The 20,449-nt window shown below is 35.3% G+C and overlaps 3 protein-coding genes across 3 annotated transcripts; 1 reads left to right on the forward strand and 2 right to left on the reverse strand.

The window, feature by feature from the left end:
* Positions 1-6,815: 6,815 nt before the first annotated feature.
* LOC116137667 (non-specific lipid-transfer protein 2-like) lies at positions 6,816-7,449 on the forward strand. Its single transcript, XM_031423377.1, has one exon. It carries the CDS (start codon positions 6,859-6,861, stop codon positions 7,138-7,140), a length of 282 nt encoding a protein of 93 aa, XP_031279237.1. The 5' UTR covers positions 6,816-6,858; the 3' UTR covers positions 7,141-7,449.
* Positions 7,450-8,243: 794 nt separating this feature from the next.
* On the reverse strand, positions 8,244-13,205 carry LOC116136150 (kinesin-like protein NACK1). Its single transcript, XM_031421884.1, has 15 exons — positions 13,069-13,205; positions 12,496-12,772; positions 12,280-12,366; positions 12,088-12,188; positions 11,806-11,922; positions 11,601-11,682; positions 11,444-11,511; positions 11,295-11,354; positions 11,079-11,203; positions 10,721-10,919; positions 10,511-10,621; positions 10,325-10,417; positions 9,276-10,229; positions 8,856-9,178; positions 8,244-8,746 (listed from the first exon to the last, which is right to left on the reverse strand). The coding sequence occupies exons 2-15, from the start codon at positions 12,734-12,736 to the stop codon at positions 8,419-8,421; spliced, it is 2,889 nt and encodes a 962-aa protein (XP_031277744.1). The 5' UTR covers positions 12,737-12,772; positions 13,069-13,205; the 3' UTR covers positions 8,244-8,418.
* A 1,633-nt stretch (positions 13,206-14,838) lies between these two features.
* On the reverse strand, positions 14,839-20,358 carry LOC116138077. The gene is made up of 6 exons (XM_031423836.1): positions 19,607-20,358; positions 18,956-19,167; positions 16,513-16,804; positions 16,333-16,418; positions 16,167-16,258; positions 14,839-15,276 (listed from the first exon to the last, which is right to left on the reverse strand). Exons 1-6 carry the CDS (start codon positions 19,892-19,894, stop codon positions 15,029-15,031), a joined length of 1,218 nt encoding a protein of 405 aa, XP_031279696.1. The 5' UTR covers positions 19,895-20,358; the 3' UTR covers positions 14,839-15,028.
* Positions 20,359-20,449: the final 91 nt, after the last annotated feature.

Below are 20,449 nucleotides of genomic sequence, written 5' to 3' on the forward strand. Positions count from 1 at the left end.
AACTGTACTCTGACTTACTTCCTTTAACTGTATCGGATTCGTATAAAACCTCAACATTTATTATTAAAACTCTCACCACAACTAGTACCCTGGGAAATCTGTCATACCTGGTGGGCTCCCACACGCAGGCAGAGCGAGGGACGTACCTGTCATACCGACAAGGTCTATCATCGCGCGGGCAAGCCTCAAAACTGTCATACCTGGCGGACCACTCAACGCCCAGCAGAGCCAATAAAATCTGTCATACGCATGCGCAGAGCCAAAATCTGAAACTGTCATACCCGGCGGAATCCTGCATCGCTCGGGCAGAGCCAAATATGTATCTCTGGGGGATGGGTACTTCGTAGGGTGGTTTTAGCACCACAACAATCATCATAATCTCAAGTAACATGTAAGTCAAGTATATCACGTATGTGCTTATAAATCATAAACAATATCACTTTTAAAAGTCCAAACTCATATACACATTATAATTATAATTAAACCCAAAAGCAATATTAATAATATGATGAATATTTTCCTATAGGATAAGACATGCCAACATTGAGTCTCATGGAAAATAGGGGGTAAAATGCAAGTTTTTAAAATATACTTTTAAAACTGACAGCACCCCATTTTTCCTTTTTACCGAGAAGTTATTACCACATTATATATATAAAACCTCACATGCATAACTCAACACGCCATCCAACAATCAGATCTGTAAGTTTTCAATTTCAACAACACATTAATTCTATATAATATAACACAAGTGCTAACCATTATCCACCCAAATTGACATGTGGTTTTTCAGAGAAACCTATCTTTCTTTTGTTAACTGGCATCACTTAAAACCATCATATAAGCAGAATACATGAAACTTAGGAGTATAGGTTGCACGGGTAATTTCAAAGTAAAAAGAAATTTCGGACATTTCAATTGTTCCCTCAACTAAACTTCCTTCAACCAAACTATCTCCACCCTGAAACCAAAATTTCAGCACTCAACCACAATCAAACAATTCTCATAAGGCTCAACGAAGCTGGAAAAAGCAATATTTAGTAAACTTTGTAATTAACTCAGAACTTACATCAAACAATAATATGGAAAACAACTTCACCATGCAGACATGAATTCAAGCATTTGGATGCAATGTATCTCCAACATGTAAAATCTTTCATATCTTAGAACAAAACTCAACAAATCACACATGCACGCTTGAAATATGGAGAAAAGGGTTTGATTTTTGCCACTCACACTTCTATCCTATAATTGGCTGCCTATTACAGTGCTTGGATTGGATCTCCACCGTTCAATGTAGAGCTGTGTTCATGAACAACATATCCGAAAATCAGAACGATCGGACGGCAAATGAGCTCCAGATCACGATTTGATGATGCACTGTTCACAACTTAAAAACTATATATATACTTTCCCTTTCTCTTTGTTCTCTCTCCCTCTCTCACTCTATCTCTCGGCCAAACCACTCTTTCTTCTCTTCTCCCTTTTTTTTTTTTTTTCTTTCTCTCCTTTCTCTCCTCTCTCTTCTTCTTTTCTTTCTTCTCTCTCGTTTTCTCCTTCTTCCTTTGGGCGAATTGCCCAGTTTCTTCCTTTAAATAAAAACAGCTTTCTAAAATTTTTCTGCCCCCCATTTTCTCTAAATTTCAGTTTAACCACCGCCACATAAGCTTTCCCTAGCAAAAATGTCCAAATTTTTCCCTCTTGATACATGCAAACCCATCAGGATTTATTTCTTCGATTTCACCCCTTAACGAACTTTAAAAACTGACAGAAATACCCCTATCTTCCACAATACCAAAAATCAAATAAATAAAATAATAAATAAAATAAATAAAATAAAATAAAAAGAATTAATTAACTAAATACAATTCATGATCTAACTAAAATAAGGAATGGGGTTTTACAGAAACAATGTGGAAAACAAATTAAGATCGTGAGATCTATAGAGGTGGTGAATATTATGGTAGATACACTGGTATAGGACAAGCACTTGGTCCATTTGCTAAATTTCTTCAAGAGCAAGTATTGTGGCTCAGTACACCTTGCCTGGCACACTATCTCAGAATGGTGTAGCAGAACGGAGAAATAGAACATTAATGGATATGGTACGGAGTATGCTGAGTAACTCCAAACTTCTCATTCTTGTGGATTGAAGCTCTTAAAACTGCAGCGTAATATTAAACCGAGTTCCAACTAAGGCGGTTCCCAAAACGCCATTCGAATTATGGAAAGGTTGGAAACCAAGTTTAAGTCTTTACGCATCTGGGGTTGCCCAGTTGAGGTTAGAGTTTATAATCCACAAGAACGGAAGTTAGATCCTAGGACTATTAGTGCATATTTTATTGGATATGCAGAAAAATCCAAGGGATATAGTTTTATTGTCCTAACCATTCCAGTAGAATTGTTGAATCAAGAAATGCCAAATTCTTGAAAATGATGTGTCAATGGGAGTGATCAAATCAGAGACTCAGTCTCTGAGAAAATTGATGTTCAGACAATGCTCCTACATCAAGTAAAAGATTGGTTGTTCATCCAACAGGGTGAATAATGAGGAACCACTCACATCAAAATCCACATTCTGATGCGATTGTTTTAGAAGACATTTTGAACAACCTCCAATACAAGTGGAACAACCAGTTGTGCAACAGTCTCAAGAGACTGTTGATCCATTAAGGAGATCTACTAGAACAAAGAAATCAGCAATTCCTACTGATTATGAAGTGTATATGCAAGAGTCTGACTGTGATATAGGTATTGAGGATGATCCAGACACGTTTTTACAAGCTATGAACAGCAGAAATCGAATTGTGGTAAATGCCATGATTGACGAGATGAATTCTATGGCGGATAATAAAGTTTGGGACCTTGTTGACTTGCTTACTGGAAAGAAACCTATTGGTTGTAAATGGGTATAAAACCAAAAAGGATTCATTGGCAACATTGAGAGATACAAGGCTAGACTTGTTGCCAGGGTTCACGCAAAAGGAAGGAATAGATTCAAAGAAACATTTTCTCCAGTTTCTAAAAAGGATTCTTCGTATCATAATGGCATTAGTTGCCCATTTCAATTTAGATTTACATCAAATGGAGTTAAAACAGCTTTCTCAATGGAGATTTGGAGGAAGAGGTTTATATGAAACAGCCCGATGGTTCATTTCAAGTGATGGTGGCATTTGTTTTGCAAGCTTAAGATCCATTTATGGACTTAAACAAGCCTCCTGACAGTGGTATTTAGATTTCACACTGTTATCTCTTCATTTGGTTTTGTAGAGAATGTCTGGATCAGTGTATATACCACAAGGTCAGTGGGAGTAGAATCATCTTTCTTGTGTTATATGTAGATGATATTCTCCTTGCAACCAATGATTTGGGTTTGCTACATGAGGTGAAACAATTTCTCTCTCACACATTTTAGTATGAAGGATATGGGTGAGGCGTCTTATGTCATTGGCATTAAGATTCATAGGGATAGTCTCGACATGTTTTGGGACTATCTTAAGAAGCCTATATTAATAAAATTCTTGAGAGATTTAGGATGAAAGATTGTTCACCCAGTGTTGCACCCATTGTTAAGGGTGACAAGTTCAATTTGAACCAATGTCTTACACTTGAGATTGAAAGGAACAAATGAAAACTATTCTTATGCTTCAGCTGTTGGACCTAATGTATGCTCAAGTCTGTACTAGACCTGACATCGCTTTTGCAGTTGCATGTTAGGAAGATATCAAAGTAATCCGGTTTGATCATTGGAGAGCTGCAAAAGGTCATGAGGTATCTTCAAGGGACTAAGGTTTCATGCTTACTTATAAACGTTCCGACATTTTAAGGTCGTCGGATATTCAGACTCAGACTTCGCTGGATGCGTTGATTCTCGAAAATCAACATTCGGATATGTTTTTATGCTCCCCGGAGGTGCTATATCTTGGAGAAGTGCCAAACAATCTTAGTTGCCACTTCTATCATGGAAGCTGAGTTTGTTTCCTGTTTGAGGCAACTACACAGGGTATTTGGTTGAGAAGTTTCATTTCTGGGCTTGGAGTTGTTGAGTCTATCTCTAGGCCAATAAATTATATTGTGACATTCAGCTACTGTATTCTTTGTTAAGAATAATAAGAGTGGAAGTCGAAGTAAACACCTCACATTAAGTCTTAGCAATAAGGAGCACGTTAAAGCCAAATAAGTGCTCATTGAAACACATACATACTGAGCAGATGATTGCTGATCCTCTAACGAAAGGCATGCCACCAAAGACGTTCAAGGATCATGTTGTTCAATGGGACTATGTCCCCTTTGTCACTATGAGAGGTAATACTTTCATTGTCTGAAACTTTGTAATTTAGTTTGTTTCTCTTTAAGTTGTTATACATTTTGGTTGGAGACAAACAAACATTCTAGAGGACCTAGAACAAACATTTGAGGTTTGTTCAAAAGTGGTATTCCACATTTAAGCGTTATTTAGAAAGAGTAAATTGCATTGTAATACATGGAAGTAATACTTGTTTAAAAGGGACTTACCGCTATGATTCATGTAATTTCCCCTTTCTAATTGCACATACCACATGTACATCTCTTGTGTTTGGATTATATTATACAAGTTTGGACCAAGTGGGGAATGTTAGACTTTTTACAATATGGTCCTACTTCTCATATAATTACATTTTGGTCCCTGTTGATGTGGTCATACGGTTGTGTCTCTTGAGCAGTTGTCTTTGATGGAAAGACAACTGCATAAGAAAGAGACTTTCATGTCCCCATTAATGCAATTTTTTTTATTTTAAGTTTCAAAACCATCACTCCAAAATATTGCAGTCAGTGGAAGATCTCGTATTTATAAAGGAGAAGGAGACACAACAATTGCTATGGCCAGAGGTTTGTCATTTACTTTCGCATATATTCTAGGAATAGATTTATATTGTAATTGATTGTATTATCAATGAATATTGGAATATGAATATGTTTTACAGATAGATGTTAAGAAAGAAGATTCTCTCTCTCAAGAAATTTCACCGATTTGCTTTGTCTTGATGTGATAAGCTCAGAGATAGATGCTGCATGTGCATGCATGTCAATTAAATTGAAAGCTTAGCGGACAGGCGCCTGCAAAGCCAAAAGAGCATATGGAGCATACTCTTTTATAAAGTAAACAAAAATGTAAATTCTATAGTAATGCAATGAAATCAATTTTGTCATTGTTCAGAAAATTGAAATCGATTAGTCTCTCTCACAACCATTGCCAAATTCCTGAACTTGCAATCCTGGAATGTGTCACCTTCTTTTCTTGTTAACATGGAATCCAATTTAAAGTCGAAAGAAAGTTTTCGGTGGAACAGGTGCATATGTACTTGTCAAATCATGTCGTACATACAAATCACACATTACGACGCATCACATCATTGAGGAATTTCAATGTATCAAAAGATTTCTTCCTTATCCTTTGCTCATTTCACCACTAGACATATACTTACATACAGGAGTTCAATGTTAAAACTCTACAAAGACATATCATGAGCATAAGTGATTACAATGATGATCATATAAATCTAAAAAATGCAGGTCAAATTATTGATGAGAACATGTGTAGTTGTGTAATGCAATATCACCGAAAGCAACACAGTGTGTCAAAGTGGGCACCACAGTTTCATGCACTGCAATCAAAAGGGGATGATCCAATTATTTTCTCTCCAATACTTGGTGATAGAGATGTGGTGTTTACTCCACTTTCCTGCTTTGGTCATTCATTTTAATGCTTAATTTGGGTTACCGTAATTAATAATTGTTAATCTCAAGCTAATCATGGTGGATTTAGCAGGCTTGCTGAGAGATAATTGTTATTAAGTTAATTTAGTGATCACATTATCATGATATGAGATAGAAGAAAAAGCAATCGAAGCAAATTATTTGAGTGCACACTTGTTATGATAAGCTTTTGAGTAATTGCTTATAGCACCATTGTTGTTATGATGCTAGCGTGCATTTGACAAATCAAGTAGCCTGCAATTAAATATATATATAAATTTCAGAACCTTTCTAATAAAAAAACTTAATTTTGACCCCAAAATTCTGGAGTTTCTATTTATCTGTTTACTGCAAAACAAAGACTCAAACTTGCGGAATTTTCCAAGTTTCATTTGATATACAAAGAAGTAAGAAATGAATTTGATGTCATTGAATAAAAAATTTTATTAACTTGAATGGTAGCTTGTGCAATTTGTAGTCAAAGGGACAATTTACTTCCCTTTCCTAATAACGATGCGCCGAATCCGTGGGGCCAAACTCCAGGTTTTTACAATTGCTTTTACTTTGTTTACCAGCCCAAACAATAGTGTAATGATATGAAAATGTCATCCACTCTTGCTTTTTCTTTTGTAGTTTCTTGATTTTCACCAATTTCCCACCTATAAATTAGCATGGAAACCAAGCCAAATGACACCACTCACACAAACACAAACACACAAGAGCATCTAACCATCCAAACTTAAGTGAAAATGAAGGCATCAAATGCAGCAATTTGCACTCTTCTAGTGCTGATACTAATGGCTGAAGCACAGGTTTCAAAGGCAGTGACATGCAGCCCAACACAACTGAGCTCTTGTGTGAGTGCCATCACATCTAAAACTCCACCATCTAAANTGGGGCCAAACTCCAGGTTTTTACAATTGCTTTTACTTTGTTTACCAGCCCAAACAATAGTGTAATGATACGAAAATGTCATTCCCTCTTGCTTTTTCTTTTGTAGTTTCTTGATTTTCACCAATTTCCCACCTATAAATTAGCATGGAAACCAAGCCAAATGACACCACTCACACAAACACAAACACAAACACACAAAAGCATCTGACCATCCAAACTTAAGTGAAAATGAAGGCATCAAATGCAGCAATTTGCACTCTTCTAGTGCTGATACTAATGGCTGAAGCACAGGTTTCAAAGGCAGTGACATGCAGCCCAACACAACTGAGCTCTTGTGTGAGTGCCATCACATCTAAAACTCCACCATCTAAACTATGCTGCAGCAAGATCAAGGAGCAGAAACCTTGTCTTTGCCAGTACCTCAAGAACCCGAACCTGAGGAAGTTTGTCAACACTCCAAATGCAAGGAAGGTTGCCAGCACTTGTGGCACTCCCTTCCCGAAGTGTTAGATTTATTACCGTTTGTAACCTTTGAAGGTCTTTTCTTTGCATTTCTCTCTGCTGCATGCACCTTGTTACATAATCTTAAGAGAAGAGAATATTGGAGAGAAATTAAGATAAAATATTATTATTAGTATTGTAAGTCTGGTGTGGTGGTACATCTAAGTGTAGTAGAGGCATTTGTGGTTATTCTCATTATGTTTTGAGTCATGGTGTCTCATGTCACCAGTGTCAGTCTTTGGTGTGGTTCTGTTGTATACTAGCAGTTGTTGCAATGGCAGTATTTATAATGAAATTTAATTATCAGTGTCGTCTCTAGTATCTCTTGTTATGTCTCGAATCTGAAAGACTGAATAGACAAGCACCTATGGATTTTCATACTCCACTCACATATGAGCAAGTGATGCAGTAACATAATAGAGTCTCAAATGCTCATATAAGACACATAGCAGTGAAAAACGAAACACCAAGAAGCATCCTTAACTGCCTTGCTCATCTAAAGAAGTCTCAAATGCTGATGAACAGGTACTATGTAATCCTGAAAGAATTGCATCAAAGTCAAACAGCCATTTTCCGCAACTCTTTCGCTGATCAAGAATGATTACTATCAGATCCTTGCTATGGTTTCAAGATCACTACTTATTATTTAACTATAATAGATCTAAAGAATTATATCCGTATATGTTAATGCTAAGTTTGGAGACACCTGGCCTGATTAATCTGTTGCAATTTGCACATGAGCATCAATGCTTCTAACTGATGAAAAGATTGGTCAGATGATTGATAAAAGCATAAAACTGCATTCTGGCAACAGATTTCGAACCAACATTTAACAATGTCACATCTGAACTAGGTACAGTCAGCATCATAATCCAGTTATTTCATAACATCTAACTCTTTTCAGGGAGAATGAAGGATTCCTTATTAGCTCAAGAATAAATTACTTGGTTAACATATTGTGACCAATATGAGGTTTTTATGAACATGAATGAATTCCCAATGTTATAGAGGAAGAATAATAATGCACAGAGTTAAACACGAAGCATATTAGTAAAGTTCCCACAAGCACGAACCTCAGAAGCTAGGAGAATAGATTACAAGATTTCAGATGAAAAAACAAATGAATTGAATTCTATTATTGAAATTTGAAGATTACAAAAAGAACTAATGTTCCCATCAGTCACGCCTTGACGAAAAGAAATAGAAATTCGGAGAAAGACCTCCGAATTCATTTACATGTACAAAATGGGAAATACTTACAAAACGGAGAAAACAAAATGTAGTTTCTCACAAATGTAGAAAGTTTGAAATAGGGTTCCAGCCCATAATCCATGGCCTCTTATCTGTTGGTAAAGCAAAATTGAGCTCAAACATCTCCTTAGGCATGTTGCCACCTTCACAAAATCCTACAAGCTTTGCCACTATCTCAGCACTCTCCTGTATATGCTTGGCATCATGAGGATCTGTCCAAAGCTTGTTTACAAACTGCAGCTTTCTCTGTTTCCCTTCAAGCGGGACATTCCATTTAATATACAATGAATCTCTCTCCTCCTCAGTCAAACGCGAGGTCAACCTCTTGGCTAGGAACTCCCTTTCACGCCTCAATGCTCTAATACTGTAAAGTTAGAACAAAATAGTTAATAAAATTTCTGATTATGTTGAACATCCAAAAGAAATCTGGATATTCCTTCTCCAATAATTTTTCCATCAAGCAAAGATCATACCTTGATGCAAGAGAGATGGTGTGTTCGCCTCCCACATGAGCTGGGCTTGCATTTCCTAGTTCTGACAAATGCTGCTGCAACCAAGTCAGGCGCCTAAGCTCCACTTCCATGTATATTTGATCAGCCGGATCTCCCTTGAATAACAAATAAAACTGTGTCCTATGAATGATGGAGACAAAGCAAACATCCCATAACTCAATTATAAGCTGTCTTTGCTCCTTAAAAGTTATATGCCATGCAACTTGGGGTTCCTGTGGCTCAATTGTATTCTCTTCATCCTCCAAATTATATCCAGCTGCTTCATTTGCTTCCATCTCAAGCACCTAGAGGCATCACAAGTGCAGTTCTTTAAGTATATGGAATGAAAATGTAAGAATAAATTGAAATATAATTGATGTTTACAAGAAAGCAATTACATACCTGGCAAACAAGTAGCTGTTTTTGGTATTGCAGTTTTGCCACACGTTCTTTTAGTTCTGTTACATATGCTCTTATGCTTCTTACATTCTCCTCAGCTGCATTCTGAAACATCTTCTGCATTTTCTTCATATTAACTGAACGCTGATAACCTGGAGTGCCTTCCTTTGATGATACATCTCCACCTTCCTCACTCTTTGTGGGAGTCTCTTTCTCATATTCTTGCAGGGTCTCACAGGATACCATGTCATCATTCTCTGGAGCTCTATTTTCAATCTCAGAATCCAAAATTTGCCGAGATGTTGATAGAGGAGAGCAAGGAGATTTTATAAAATTTTGCCGATTGACAACATTACTTGCAGCTAGAGGAAGTAATTTTTTCTTCTTTGATTGGTTCTTAGCTTTGGGAATCACTTCACTGTCAGATTGTTGAATATTATTGCTTGGAAGAGACATTACTAATTTATCTATAGACTTCTGAACATTTTCCAGTTGCTCCTCAAGATCTGCAATGGTGCTGCCCTGTGAATGAAGTCTTGTTATTTCTTCTTTGAGGTTAGCACTAACACTTTTATTAGGAGCAATTACACTTCCAACTTCAACTTCTTTTGGATCTGATCGAACAGAACGCATTTCCCTTATTTCTGCTTGCAGTTTCGCAATTGTCTCGGCTGCATCTTGATTACCCAGTCTGTGACAAGCTACTTCCTTTTGAAGCACTTCAAGAGCTCGGTTGGCTTCTTCTCCTAGCTGTTCCTGAAGGTGTTCAAGCTTGCGGATCTCATGCATTAGAGTGAAAGGAGCAGCTGATGATTGCCTCATGGACTGCCTTAATATCGCTTTCCTTGTTCTCTCACCACGGCCAAGCTCTTTGCCATCAAGTTTTGGTGACAATGCATCAGAGTAAGAGAGACACTTCTTCACTGATGGGCAGGGCAACTCTACTGGGTTTAAAGTCTGAATCATTATTATACAAAAATGAATGAGTAAATTGCAATTGAACAGGAGAAGGGGAGAGAGTCTGAGACACACAGAGAGAGGGAGAGAGAAACCTGCTGGTCTTCCTGAAGCTTTTTACGTAACTCATCCACCTGAGATTGCGCCATATCTCTTTGGCGTCTTAGTTCTTCCATTTCCATCTCCATCTAGACATGATAATAACACAATAAGAACTCAAGTATTAAAATTTGTTACTATTTTAGTACTGAATCAAGGCCAAACCAGCATGGCAATTTTACCTGCTGAATTTTCAGATCTTTTTCCCTTGATGGATCAGGTGTGCGCAGCTCTGCTTCAAGTCTTGCTACTTCTTTCTGCAAATGTTTCACTAGCTGCTTGTCCGAAACAACCTAATAAAATTTTCAACAAAAAAGGTTAAGTTAATACGAAAGGCTTTATTTGCAATTCTTTGGAAATACTAAAACAAGGAAAGAATATTGAATTAATACCATGTTCACACGTGCATTATTAGTCACTTCCTTTGCTCGGGTGGCAAAAAACAGAGTATTTCGAGATTGCTCAAAATGGCTTAGAGCTGGACTTAAAGTGCATATGATGGCAGTACGTGCATTCCCACCAAGAGAGTGTTGTAATATACGAGTAAGCTTCGAGTCTCGATAGGGGATATGGCCACTTCTTTTTCCAACACTGCAGATAGAAACAGTTCACCAACAAAAAGGAAACTCAATTAATTGCTTCAAAAAAATAATATCAGTGTCACTGCAATTTAGAAAAATTCTCATTCCATTACCATCACTCAATTTTTATCAACTAGAGGAATAAAAAATTTCAATGGGAGATTCTGACCTGAGCTTTCTGATTACAGTAGTCAGAGTCATTAAACTGAGGTTAATATGGCAGCCTTCCCTGAGCCTAGCGCCATCTGTTTGTGTCTGTGAGGCTCGTTCACTTCCGGCTAAATCCACAAAGTTCTGCAAGTCATTGATCCAACAGTAATTGATCAGAAGAGATCATAATCAAACAATAGTATATTATAAAGTTCAAGATTTCATGATTTCTTACCAAGCTTGCAACAAAAGATCTCACACAATCTGAATTTTCTCGGAGAGTACTTTCTATAGTCTGCATACAATCCATTAACCTCACATAAGTTATTCTTGGAAAATTGTGATCTTCATGTAATAACAGAAATAACAATACATAAAGCTTACCAGCCTTAGTATTTGGTGTGACCGAGAGCTAGTATCATTTAGGGCAGTTTCACCAACTTGCCTTTGGGCTACAATATACAATAACAATTAGTCAACTATTTAGCAAATTCTGGAGCCGACAGATGATTCAAATCAAATTATAGCTTCACCAAATTACCTTCACAAATACTGATCAGATGCCTTAAGTGCTGATCGTTATTTACTCTTTCCTCCACCAACTTCTCAACCACAGTGCCTTTCTATAAACAAAGATTGCAAAAAATACAATGAATGAGAGGAATAAGCAGGAAAAGGGAAAATAAAAGTTACAAGCAGAAGCACTTCATTAGTACAAGTAAAAAAAAAAATTATAGAAGCAGTACCTCTGGATCGTCTAGAAGCTTGAGATTGCGGCCAGATTCTGAATTTAACAAGTCCCTGACATTCTCATTGTAGATTTCTAGTCCAGAAATCTTGATTGTAAAATCTCTCTCCGGGGTCTGGATTTTAACCCAAAAAATAAAACATGATCAACTTACGGACCACACAACCTTCTATTGATGCAATCCAATCACATTATTATATCAGATTTTAAAAAGCCTATCTTCATCTTCTATCAACCAAATTAGGTGAAAAAAACAATATTATATTGTAACAAATCTTACATTCATTATATGGTTGTAAATGTCATTAACAGCTTTCTCTGTTATTCCTCTCATGGTATATGTCTTCCCACTGCTGGTTTGCCCATATGCAAATATGGTAGCTGCAATAACCCAAAAGCACATAAATTAATTTGGTAAGAACCAACTAAACAACACGTTCAAATAATGAAATAAGGTTATCCAGCTCATCACCATTAATGCCCATCAAAGCAGACAAAGCAACATTCTTTACTCCTTCATATACAGTTTCAGTTAAACAGGAAGGCCCAAATACTTTATCTGCAAGACCAAAAAAATATCAATCAATAAAATTAACCGAATGCAAAAATCCCGGTAAGATCAAGCTATTCTAAAAAACAATATCCCGGTGACGTTACCGAATCTCTATGTTAGTGCCAAAAAACTCACCAAATGTAAAAGAAGCCGGTTGGGGCACGCGTTCTTGAGGCGATGGTTTATGCACAATAGTGTGATCATCAACACACTCCCAAGCCACTTGATCTTTGGCTAACTGCTCCCTTTTGTTAAGAGGCCTTAACCTTACAGTAACTACAATCTTCTCTTCCCTAGCTTTTGGTCCCCCAGGCGTCGACACTGGTGTCGCCTTCTCTATCTTTGAAGCTGGGGTTCCTGGAGTTCTCACCGTCATCTTCTTCCCTACTTTAAATTATGTACTTAAAAAGAGCTGCGTAATCAAAATCAAGTTTCTAAAATCAAAATTAAGTTTCCAAAATTGAAGAACAATCAAATTGTTAGACATGACTGACAGATAAATTCTCTAAAAGGAAAATTCATAAACAAAGATTTTGATCATAAATGGAATGTTTTACAGCAACAAAATCTAAATTTGATATGTAAAAGGAAAGAAATTAGATTCAACTTAATATCCATTTCCCATTTTCTTCTAAAAGGAAAGTAAATTAATATAATCAAATTTTCATACGAAACTAACTAAATAAAAATGTAAACTTTCGTACTCACATAAAGAATCGAGTGAAATAGCGATCTGGGTGAGGTTCAGATCTGAACAGTGAGCTTGTAAGCAACCAAACAAGCACAGGGAAAGAGGAATGGAATCAATAATGGAGCGTGAAACAGAGAGAGAAGATGAAAAGGGGGGCTTCGATTTTGTCTTTATGAAATGAAATGAAAAGCTGTTTATGAGTGTGTGTGACCAATGGGATTTGAATTTAGGTTACCAACGGCTAGTTTTTAATTTCTCGGGAGATTTCTTTGGTTTTCTCGGATTTGCTTACGTTTCGTCATTTTATCGCGGAGAAAGCGGGTCCCAGTTTGAAGTTTTAACGGATTTGTTCTTAATTCATTGATTAATGCCGACAAAAGACAAAAAGAAGAAAAGAATAAATTGCTTCCAAGGGCTTGGGCTTCTCAACAATTGAATTTCGGCCAGTAATTGAGTATAAAAGTACTAGGATTTTTTTTTTTTATTGAAATAAATTCATTTTTAAAAACATTGTAGTCCTTTTATATTAAAAACCAAATAAAATATTTTTCCTTAATTTTATTGGAATGAGATTTTGTTTCAATATAATAAAATAGGTAAGGTACATAACACCATATATATAATAATTTAAACTACCAATATGTTCAATAGTTCTTTTTAGAAGGAAAAAAGAAAGTTTAAATCCTAGGCCACTGAAATTTTTTTTTTTTTTTTTTTTTTTTTTTTTGTAACTAAGGTATCCAAATTAGCTTGCACGTATCTCAACTAATTCTCCGAGTGTATTGAATACCTTAAAGACCAAGTAAATTATAATGTTATAGGTGATCCCAACGATTTGAACCTAAAAACTCATTGAAAGGAACAAATCTCCTTAATCGTTAAACCAACCCTTTAAAGTTAGTCATTGAATTCTAGTACATGCATAATGTATATATTACATTCACTAGTCAATTGTCATAAGTTGAGTGAAAGATATTGAATATCTTAATTTTATTAAGATTTAATCAAATACAAAAGGAGAAACATGCACACTGATTTATAATTTTGTATCAAATTATTCTTTATGACTTTTTTGTTGTTCAAATAAAAGTAGCATTAGATGATTATGTAATCATCTTAATAATTACATAAAATGTGCAATATTCTTATTTCAACCCAACCAATGATTTTTTTTTTCCTGTAACTCAGGTTCTAAGTTTGAAACTGAACCTACAATCTTTGAGAAGCTTGTTAATAGATAAATAAAGTTTAAGAATCAAAACCCAAAAAATATGTAGCCAAAGGAACAAGCCATATGCCATAAAAAATGTGATTGTAAACAGCCAAATAGTTTACAAGTTTCTTTTCTTCTGTTATTAACTATTAAACATCACAAAAGTTAGTACATCAAAGGGAATAACTGCACTAATATACATAGAAATCAAAATCCCAAGGACACCTATAAATGTAACTATTTTTTTTTTCTCTCATCATGACATTAATATTCAAAATCTAAAGTCCAACAAGCAAAGGAAATTATTCAAATTGGCAGACTCTATCCGTTTTTGCTTGTCTCAAATCTCTTTCGTCTTTGTTTTCTTGCTTATCTACTTCTTCCAACTACTGTAAAATTTAAGTGGCTTCCTCCGATGCCATGAACTTCCACTCTTATAATAATTTCTTTTCTTTTTCTTTTTCTTTTTTTTTTTTTTTTTTTTGGGTATTCACTTCTTTATAATGTTTTGAACTTGTGAACATTCACTTTTACTTTCAGTTTCTCTCGCATGTAACAGGAAATCCAAACCTTTACTTTCAGTTTCTCTCGCATGTAACAGGAAATCCAAACCATATAAACTCCCGCAAAAATCATGCCATCATAATCATCAAAACTTATAAGGCACTTAATCTCAGTTTGCCGACTTATTAAGCATGGAATTTTTTTTTTCTTTAATTGTTTCACAGTGAATAAATATTCCATGCAATTACTAAGTCTCATTATCACCTGTGGTACATTCCGTGTGAAGCAAAGAACTGGAAATCTGGGTGGTTGACATGAAGTAGTCTCAGCCAGTTTTCTGCAGCCTGCATGAGGGAATTAGCTAATTGATGCTCAATTACTCCATTTTGTGTCCACATTGATCCTTTGAATTTATACGAAGCCATTCCAAATATAGGTATGGAAATCTTTGGGACATCGTCAGGTTCACTAGGATTGATCATGACTGGAGCCTGGTTACTTCCGTTTCCTGTTAAAACAGGTAAGAGTTCAATTTGAAAAAAAATAGAAAACAAATCATAACAAAGTAAATAATCTAATACATCATATTATATCACAACAGAAAGCAAGATGAGTCTCCACTTGATTTTCATGTAACAAGCTCATTGACTAAACAGAGACATGCACATGCTGAACTTTCTAAAGTTTTAAATTAAAGGGTATTTGAATAGCCACTAAGTAATTAAATGCCAAAGAATGGGAAAACTGTAATTAGAATTTTGCAGCTTCCCAATGTCTACAATAAAAACGTCAGGGGCAAGACAGCAAACCATCAGGCTCAAAAGAGTAAAATCAAGTTCTTCCTTCCTCTGAAGAACTGACAATTTGCCAACATAGAAAGTTCAAAACCTCAAATCATTTATGAATAGCTACCAAAAATAATCATATTATGGATAAATCCCCATGTCAATTGTTGAGATACATACTTCCTAAAATTCAATTTGATATATAACATGCTACAATACATATCTCAATGCATATGGTACAATATGTAAGGTGTAATTCAATAATAAATGGCACCAATAATTAGGTAAATATCGTCTATATTGAATATAGAAGCAAGTTTGTCAAGCTATACCGCACTGACAATGAAATGATCAAGGGTACATAAATTACCACTACGATATCGTTTGCTAAATTTTTTGTCTGAATTTCATCGGCTGAGGCCAAGGTAATTAGTTCAGTTTACCTTCTCATTTTCTGTTCTTTTATTTTGTTTAGTTGGTTTTGTGAGAAGTTCAGGTTCATACATAGCTATTAGGCCAAGGCATTGTGGGTAAGAAATATGGCCTGGGAGTTAAAAGCTTTGACACAAAAATAGCATTCCTATCAACCATAAAAATTTCATGTCGAAATTACCTCTCAAAGGCGTGGAAAGGGAATGGTATGTCAGAAAGCAAGCATCCAAGTCTTTCAAAGTTGGTCCTGTAGGTATTCTGTATATAGGATACCTACAAAAAGTCCAGAGGAAATAAATCCATCTGTTATGTACAGCAAATAATCATATTGATCACACTAATCCTACCATGCCACAGCTATCCAACTGACAGGTAGCAAATCACAACTTTTTAATGTCTTCAGCCCAGGGAATTGGCATGCTAGATCTGATATCTGTCACAAATAATACGACAAATGAAATGAGGCAAGTAATACAGAGGTCAGACAAAAATTTACCAAATAATAAAGAAATAAGCAGACAACTTGCCTTGTCAGCTAATGGTTCACGGCTATAAGGAGTATCCTGCTCAAGATATTCAAACAAAAGGCGGCCTCGAGAACTCCCAGTTTCTCCATCATCACTAGAAAAGCCTTCTTGCATTGCGCTGTTTTCATCACTTATTGACAAACTGCCTATTCTAGAAGGGACATCATTTATTAGATTATAGGGACCCTGCTGCACATTCGAAAATTTCAAGCCTTTTTCAAATTCATAATCACTACTTCCATCACTACTTGAGTCCCTGTAGTACTCACCATCACTGTCCTCTACAGCTTGCCTGGCCATATAATCAAAGTCAAATTTGGTTAGCCTATAAGCTCTGGCATACACTATAAAAATGAAACCTATTTATCAAGTATTATGTGGAACTTGATTACTTTAATATGAATTTAGTAAACCATCACGATTGAAGATACTTCGTCAAGTATTAAGAATCATAAGATATCCTTATTTACAGGATTACAAGGACAACACAATCAAAACAAATATAATAGCAGGTTTGATATAATAAAAAAAAACCATTCTTTTAATAGCAGGTTTGATATAATAAAATAAAAACCATTCTTTCACCCCTACCATAGCTCAGTAAGCAATTATTCAAAGTAAAACTATGAAAACATAAGGAAATATTCTACTGCCCACCAGTAACTTTGAAATATGCATAATCATGTAATATCGATTATTCCAACTATTCCTCCACTTCTTTTGTAAATCCATAGCATTAGGGGAACGGAAAAAGAAAACTAAATCACCAAAGCATTTATTAACATCCGTGGCTATGGAAAGAAAAAAAAGTTTAAATTTCAAGATCGAACACTTTCCTACAATAAACATCTTCATTAACAGCAAGAGAATAAGTTCCAATCACTTTACCTACCAAAAGGAGAAGACAAAAAGAAGGATCGATTGCACGTGTAAGTCATTCAGGGCATCTATACTTATATGTCACTTCTATACTTATATGTCACTCAGGGAATCTATACTTTTGCACTCTAAGATAGCTCCAATGCCAACAACATAATAATTTAAGGTCACAAAGAGAGCTATTATTCAATTTCTCCTATCTCCACAAGCTAAGTGTCCAAATTCTCAACAGGATTCCTGAAAGGAGAAGTAGCTTGGCCAACTAAGTATCAAATCTCATCCAATAACAACAGCAATAGCTTGCCAACTATCCAGATCCAACAATTTATTATATCTAGCACAAAATTAATACTTGATATATGCACTAGCCTCCAAAACTCAAAAGCTCACCGGTGTCATGATAGAGTCTTCATTTTGCCAACTCAAATATTAGAAAACATTATCCAGTAGACTCTTATATATAAGTAAAATCATTCTAATTTATTTGACCTAACCAAGAAGCAAGGAACTATGCTTTCGGTGTTGGAAAGCTTTGATCACAATATCCATATTCAAAATTTTATAGTACTTCATTTTCCTATACCTTTTAACTAGAATATAATTTGCAAAAATTCTCACCATTACAAGTAATAAAAGATATTTTTCTCAACCCTCACCCTTCAGGTAGAAACTGAAAACTAATCTATTAAGCATTCTTCTTCAAACATAAAATTGGGGACCCTGAGAAGTAATTCTCTATGACAATGAATTTGGTCGCAAATCATAACTTGGAAAGCACCTCGACTGAACTCAACGCAACCACAGACAGTGATTGCATGAAGAACTAACTCCAAAATTAACTAGTAAATCAAGGAATGGATTAACATAAGAAAAAAAAATAAATAAATAAATAAAGAAGGCATTTGAGTTCATATAAGTCACAACTCAGACAGCTACACTTTGTGAAACATGGCTAATTCGAATGACGTTTCCTAAACTACACAACATATGGAAACTGATTTAAATTAATTGCAAATTTTGTTTTTTGACCAAATGGAGATTAACATGAAATCAATCTATTCAGCACACACAATTAACCAAATGGTTCCATGAAGAATGGCAGCATTATGCACAGTAGTATAAAGAATTATGTTTTAAAAATACATTTACCTTTTAATCCAAGATCATAATGCAATATTTCAATAAAACAATTAGAAAATGGAACAAGTCCTCACCTAGGAAAATAATTAAAAATGGAAACCAATATAATTCTTCCATTACGCAAGCACTAGAGCAGGAGAGATAAGAAGCAGGACAAATGGTATTAAAAAAAAGGACATAGCAGGTGATTAAGTATTACAAGAAATAAGACCATTACTCATCACGAGTACGAGGTCCAAAAACGTAGTCATAACCATACTTTCCTTACACATATTACGAAGACCAAACACATTATAATGACAGGAAATATCAAAAAGGAAGTATAAGAAAAGTAGTTGCAACTGACACCTAAACAGAACATATCCATATGGTTGACGTCCATATTGGCTGAAAATGTATAAATCAGCATAGATTAGACTAATACCTTGACTTAGCGGCTGACTGAGTAGATTCACCGTATAATTGGATTCCTGATAGATAAGGGACATAGTATTGAATAACACAATCACTCCGATCAAGTACCAAAGGAACTCCGGCCCCATACACACTCCATTCCTTAAAAGACTCCCACAGATCACCCAATGTGAAGTAAGGCTGAAACTCTACATCACAAGTTCTCCAACTTCTCACTGTGGTCTACATGAGCACAAAAAACACAATTTACTAAAGATCCAGAAACTGTAAACATAGAAAATCAATAACTATTCAACTTGGTTGCCAAAACGCAGGGATACAAACAGAGGAAAATAACAAGAAGAGTAAAAATTGCAAGCCAGCCTCACACTTTCTACAACTTCAATGCTTACAACTACCAACAAAATATATCTCTGTATAACCCTAAACTCGGATTAGTTAAGCCAACTCATCACATTATGCCTGGCTAAACAGAGTTTTACATTTTTAATGTCTACATATAAAGAAAAACAATTAATCAAATAATTTATCTCCACCACTGCATTCTTCAAATGAACTTGGAACCTTCTCTCTCTTTACTACACTTTCTCAGTAATTAAATTAGCATATATATAAAACAATCAGCAATTTATAAATAAAACAAAACAAAATAAAAATCAACCTTAGATAAGTACTGAGCCGGGACGGAAGGCGTGGTGAATTTCAAGAATCTATCAAGGTTACTAACAGAGACTACAGACGGTTCAGGAACAGAAACTGTAACGTCACTTGAAATGGAAGGCTTCACAACACTATCTTTGGTGTTCTTCGGTGATTGACTCTCTTTTACATCACTTTTTGCCACTGTTTGTTGTTTCTGCTTTTGGTTCTGATTCTTTCTTGCCTTCACAGGTATGTAAAACCGATCCTCGCCACGTACACGCCCGAACTGTAAATTAGTCCCCAACATACTTCCTCTCCGGAGTTGTTTGGTTCTCCAGAAAACGGAGGAAAGTACAACAACAACAATATATCTTACCCTTTCCTCTATATTCTTCTACAAATCTTTCGTTTTACTTAAGTGAAAATACAAACTCTATGAAATCAACCAGATTCAAAACTACACAAAAAAGAAGAAAAAAAAAAAAAAAAAAACTCCAAATCTTATCTAATTTTCCTGCGATTTCTCACACTTTCTCAGGAAACAAACAGAAAGAGAAATATTAAATTCGATTTTAATTTACGAAATTGTTCATCTAATTTCAATCTCAATCTAGAAACAAAGGAAATAGAAACAATGATTCCCAATGAAATGATGAGATCAACTGAAGAGAAAGAGTGAGAGAGAGAGGATTTTGAATTGGATGAATGAAGGGAGAATGAGAATTGTGTGAAGAAAGAAATGTGGGAGAAAGAGGAAGAGTGAACCAGACTGTACTTTTAAAATGAATTATTATTAAACAACTTACTGATTATTTATTTATTATTATTAATATTCATCTAATTATTGTCATTATTTTATTAC

This window comes from Pistacia vera, unplaced genomic scaffold, assembly GCF_008641045.1.
Source record: "Pistacia vera cultivar Batoury unplaced genomic scaffold, PisVer_v2 Contig1002, whole genome shotgun sequence".
NCBI classification, from domain to species: Eukaryota; Viridiplantae; Streptophyta; class Magnoliopsida; order Sapindales; family Anacardiaceae; genus Pistacia; species Pistacia vera.

Bases quoted from the DNA above. Each gene is read 5' to 3' on its own strand.
- LOC116137667 (XM_031423377.1), top strand. From the start codon at position 6,859: ATGAAGGCATCAAATGCAGCAATTTGCACTCTTCTAGTGCTGATACTA.
- LOC116136150 (XM_031421884.1), bottom strand. From the start codon at position 12,736: ATGACGGTGAGAACTCCAGGAACCCCAGCTTCAAAGATAGAGAAGGCG. The intron at 11,923-12,087 runs GTAAGATTTGTT...GTTAAAATCCAG, and splicing joins TTTACAACCATATAATGAAT to ACCCCGGAGAGAGATTTTAC. The intron at 9,179-9,275 runs GTATGTAATTGC...TGATGCCTCTAG, and splicing joins AACAGCTACTTGTTTGCCAG to GTGCTTGAGATGGAAGCAAA.
- LOC116138077 (XM_031423836.1), bottom strand. From the start codon at position 19,894: ATGTTGGGGACTAATTTACAGTTCGGGCGTGTACGTGGCGAGGATCGG. The intron at 19,168-19,606 runs GTTGATTTTTAT...GTGCTCATGTAG, and splicing joins CGGCTCAGTACTTATCTAAG to ACCACAGTGAGAAGTTGGAG. The intron at 15,277-16,166 runs GTAATTTCGACA...CTGTTTTAACAG, and splicing joins CCTTTCCACGCCTTTGAGAG to GAAACGGAAGTAACCAGGCT.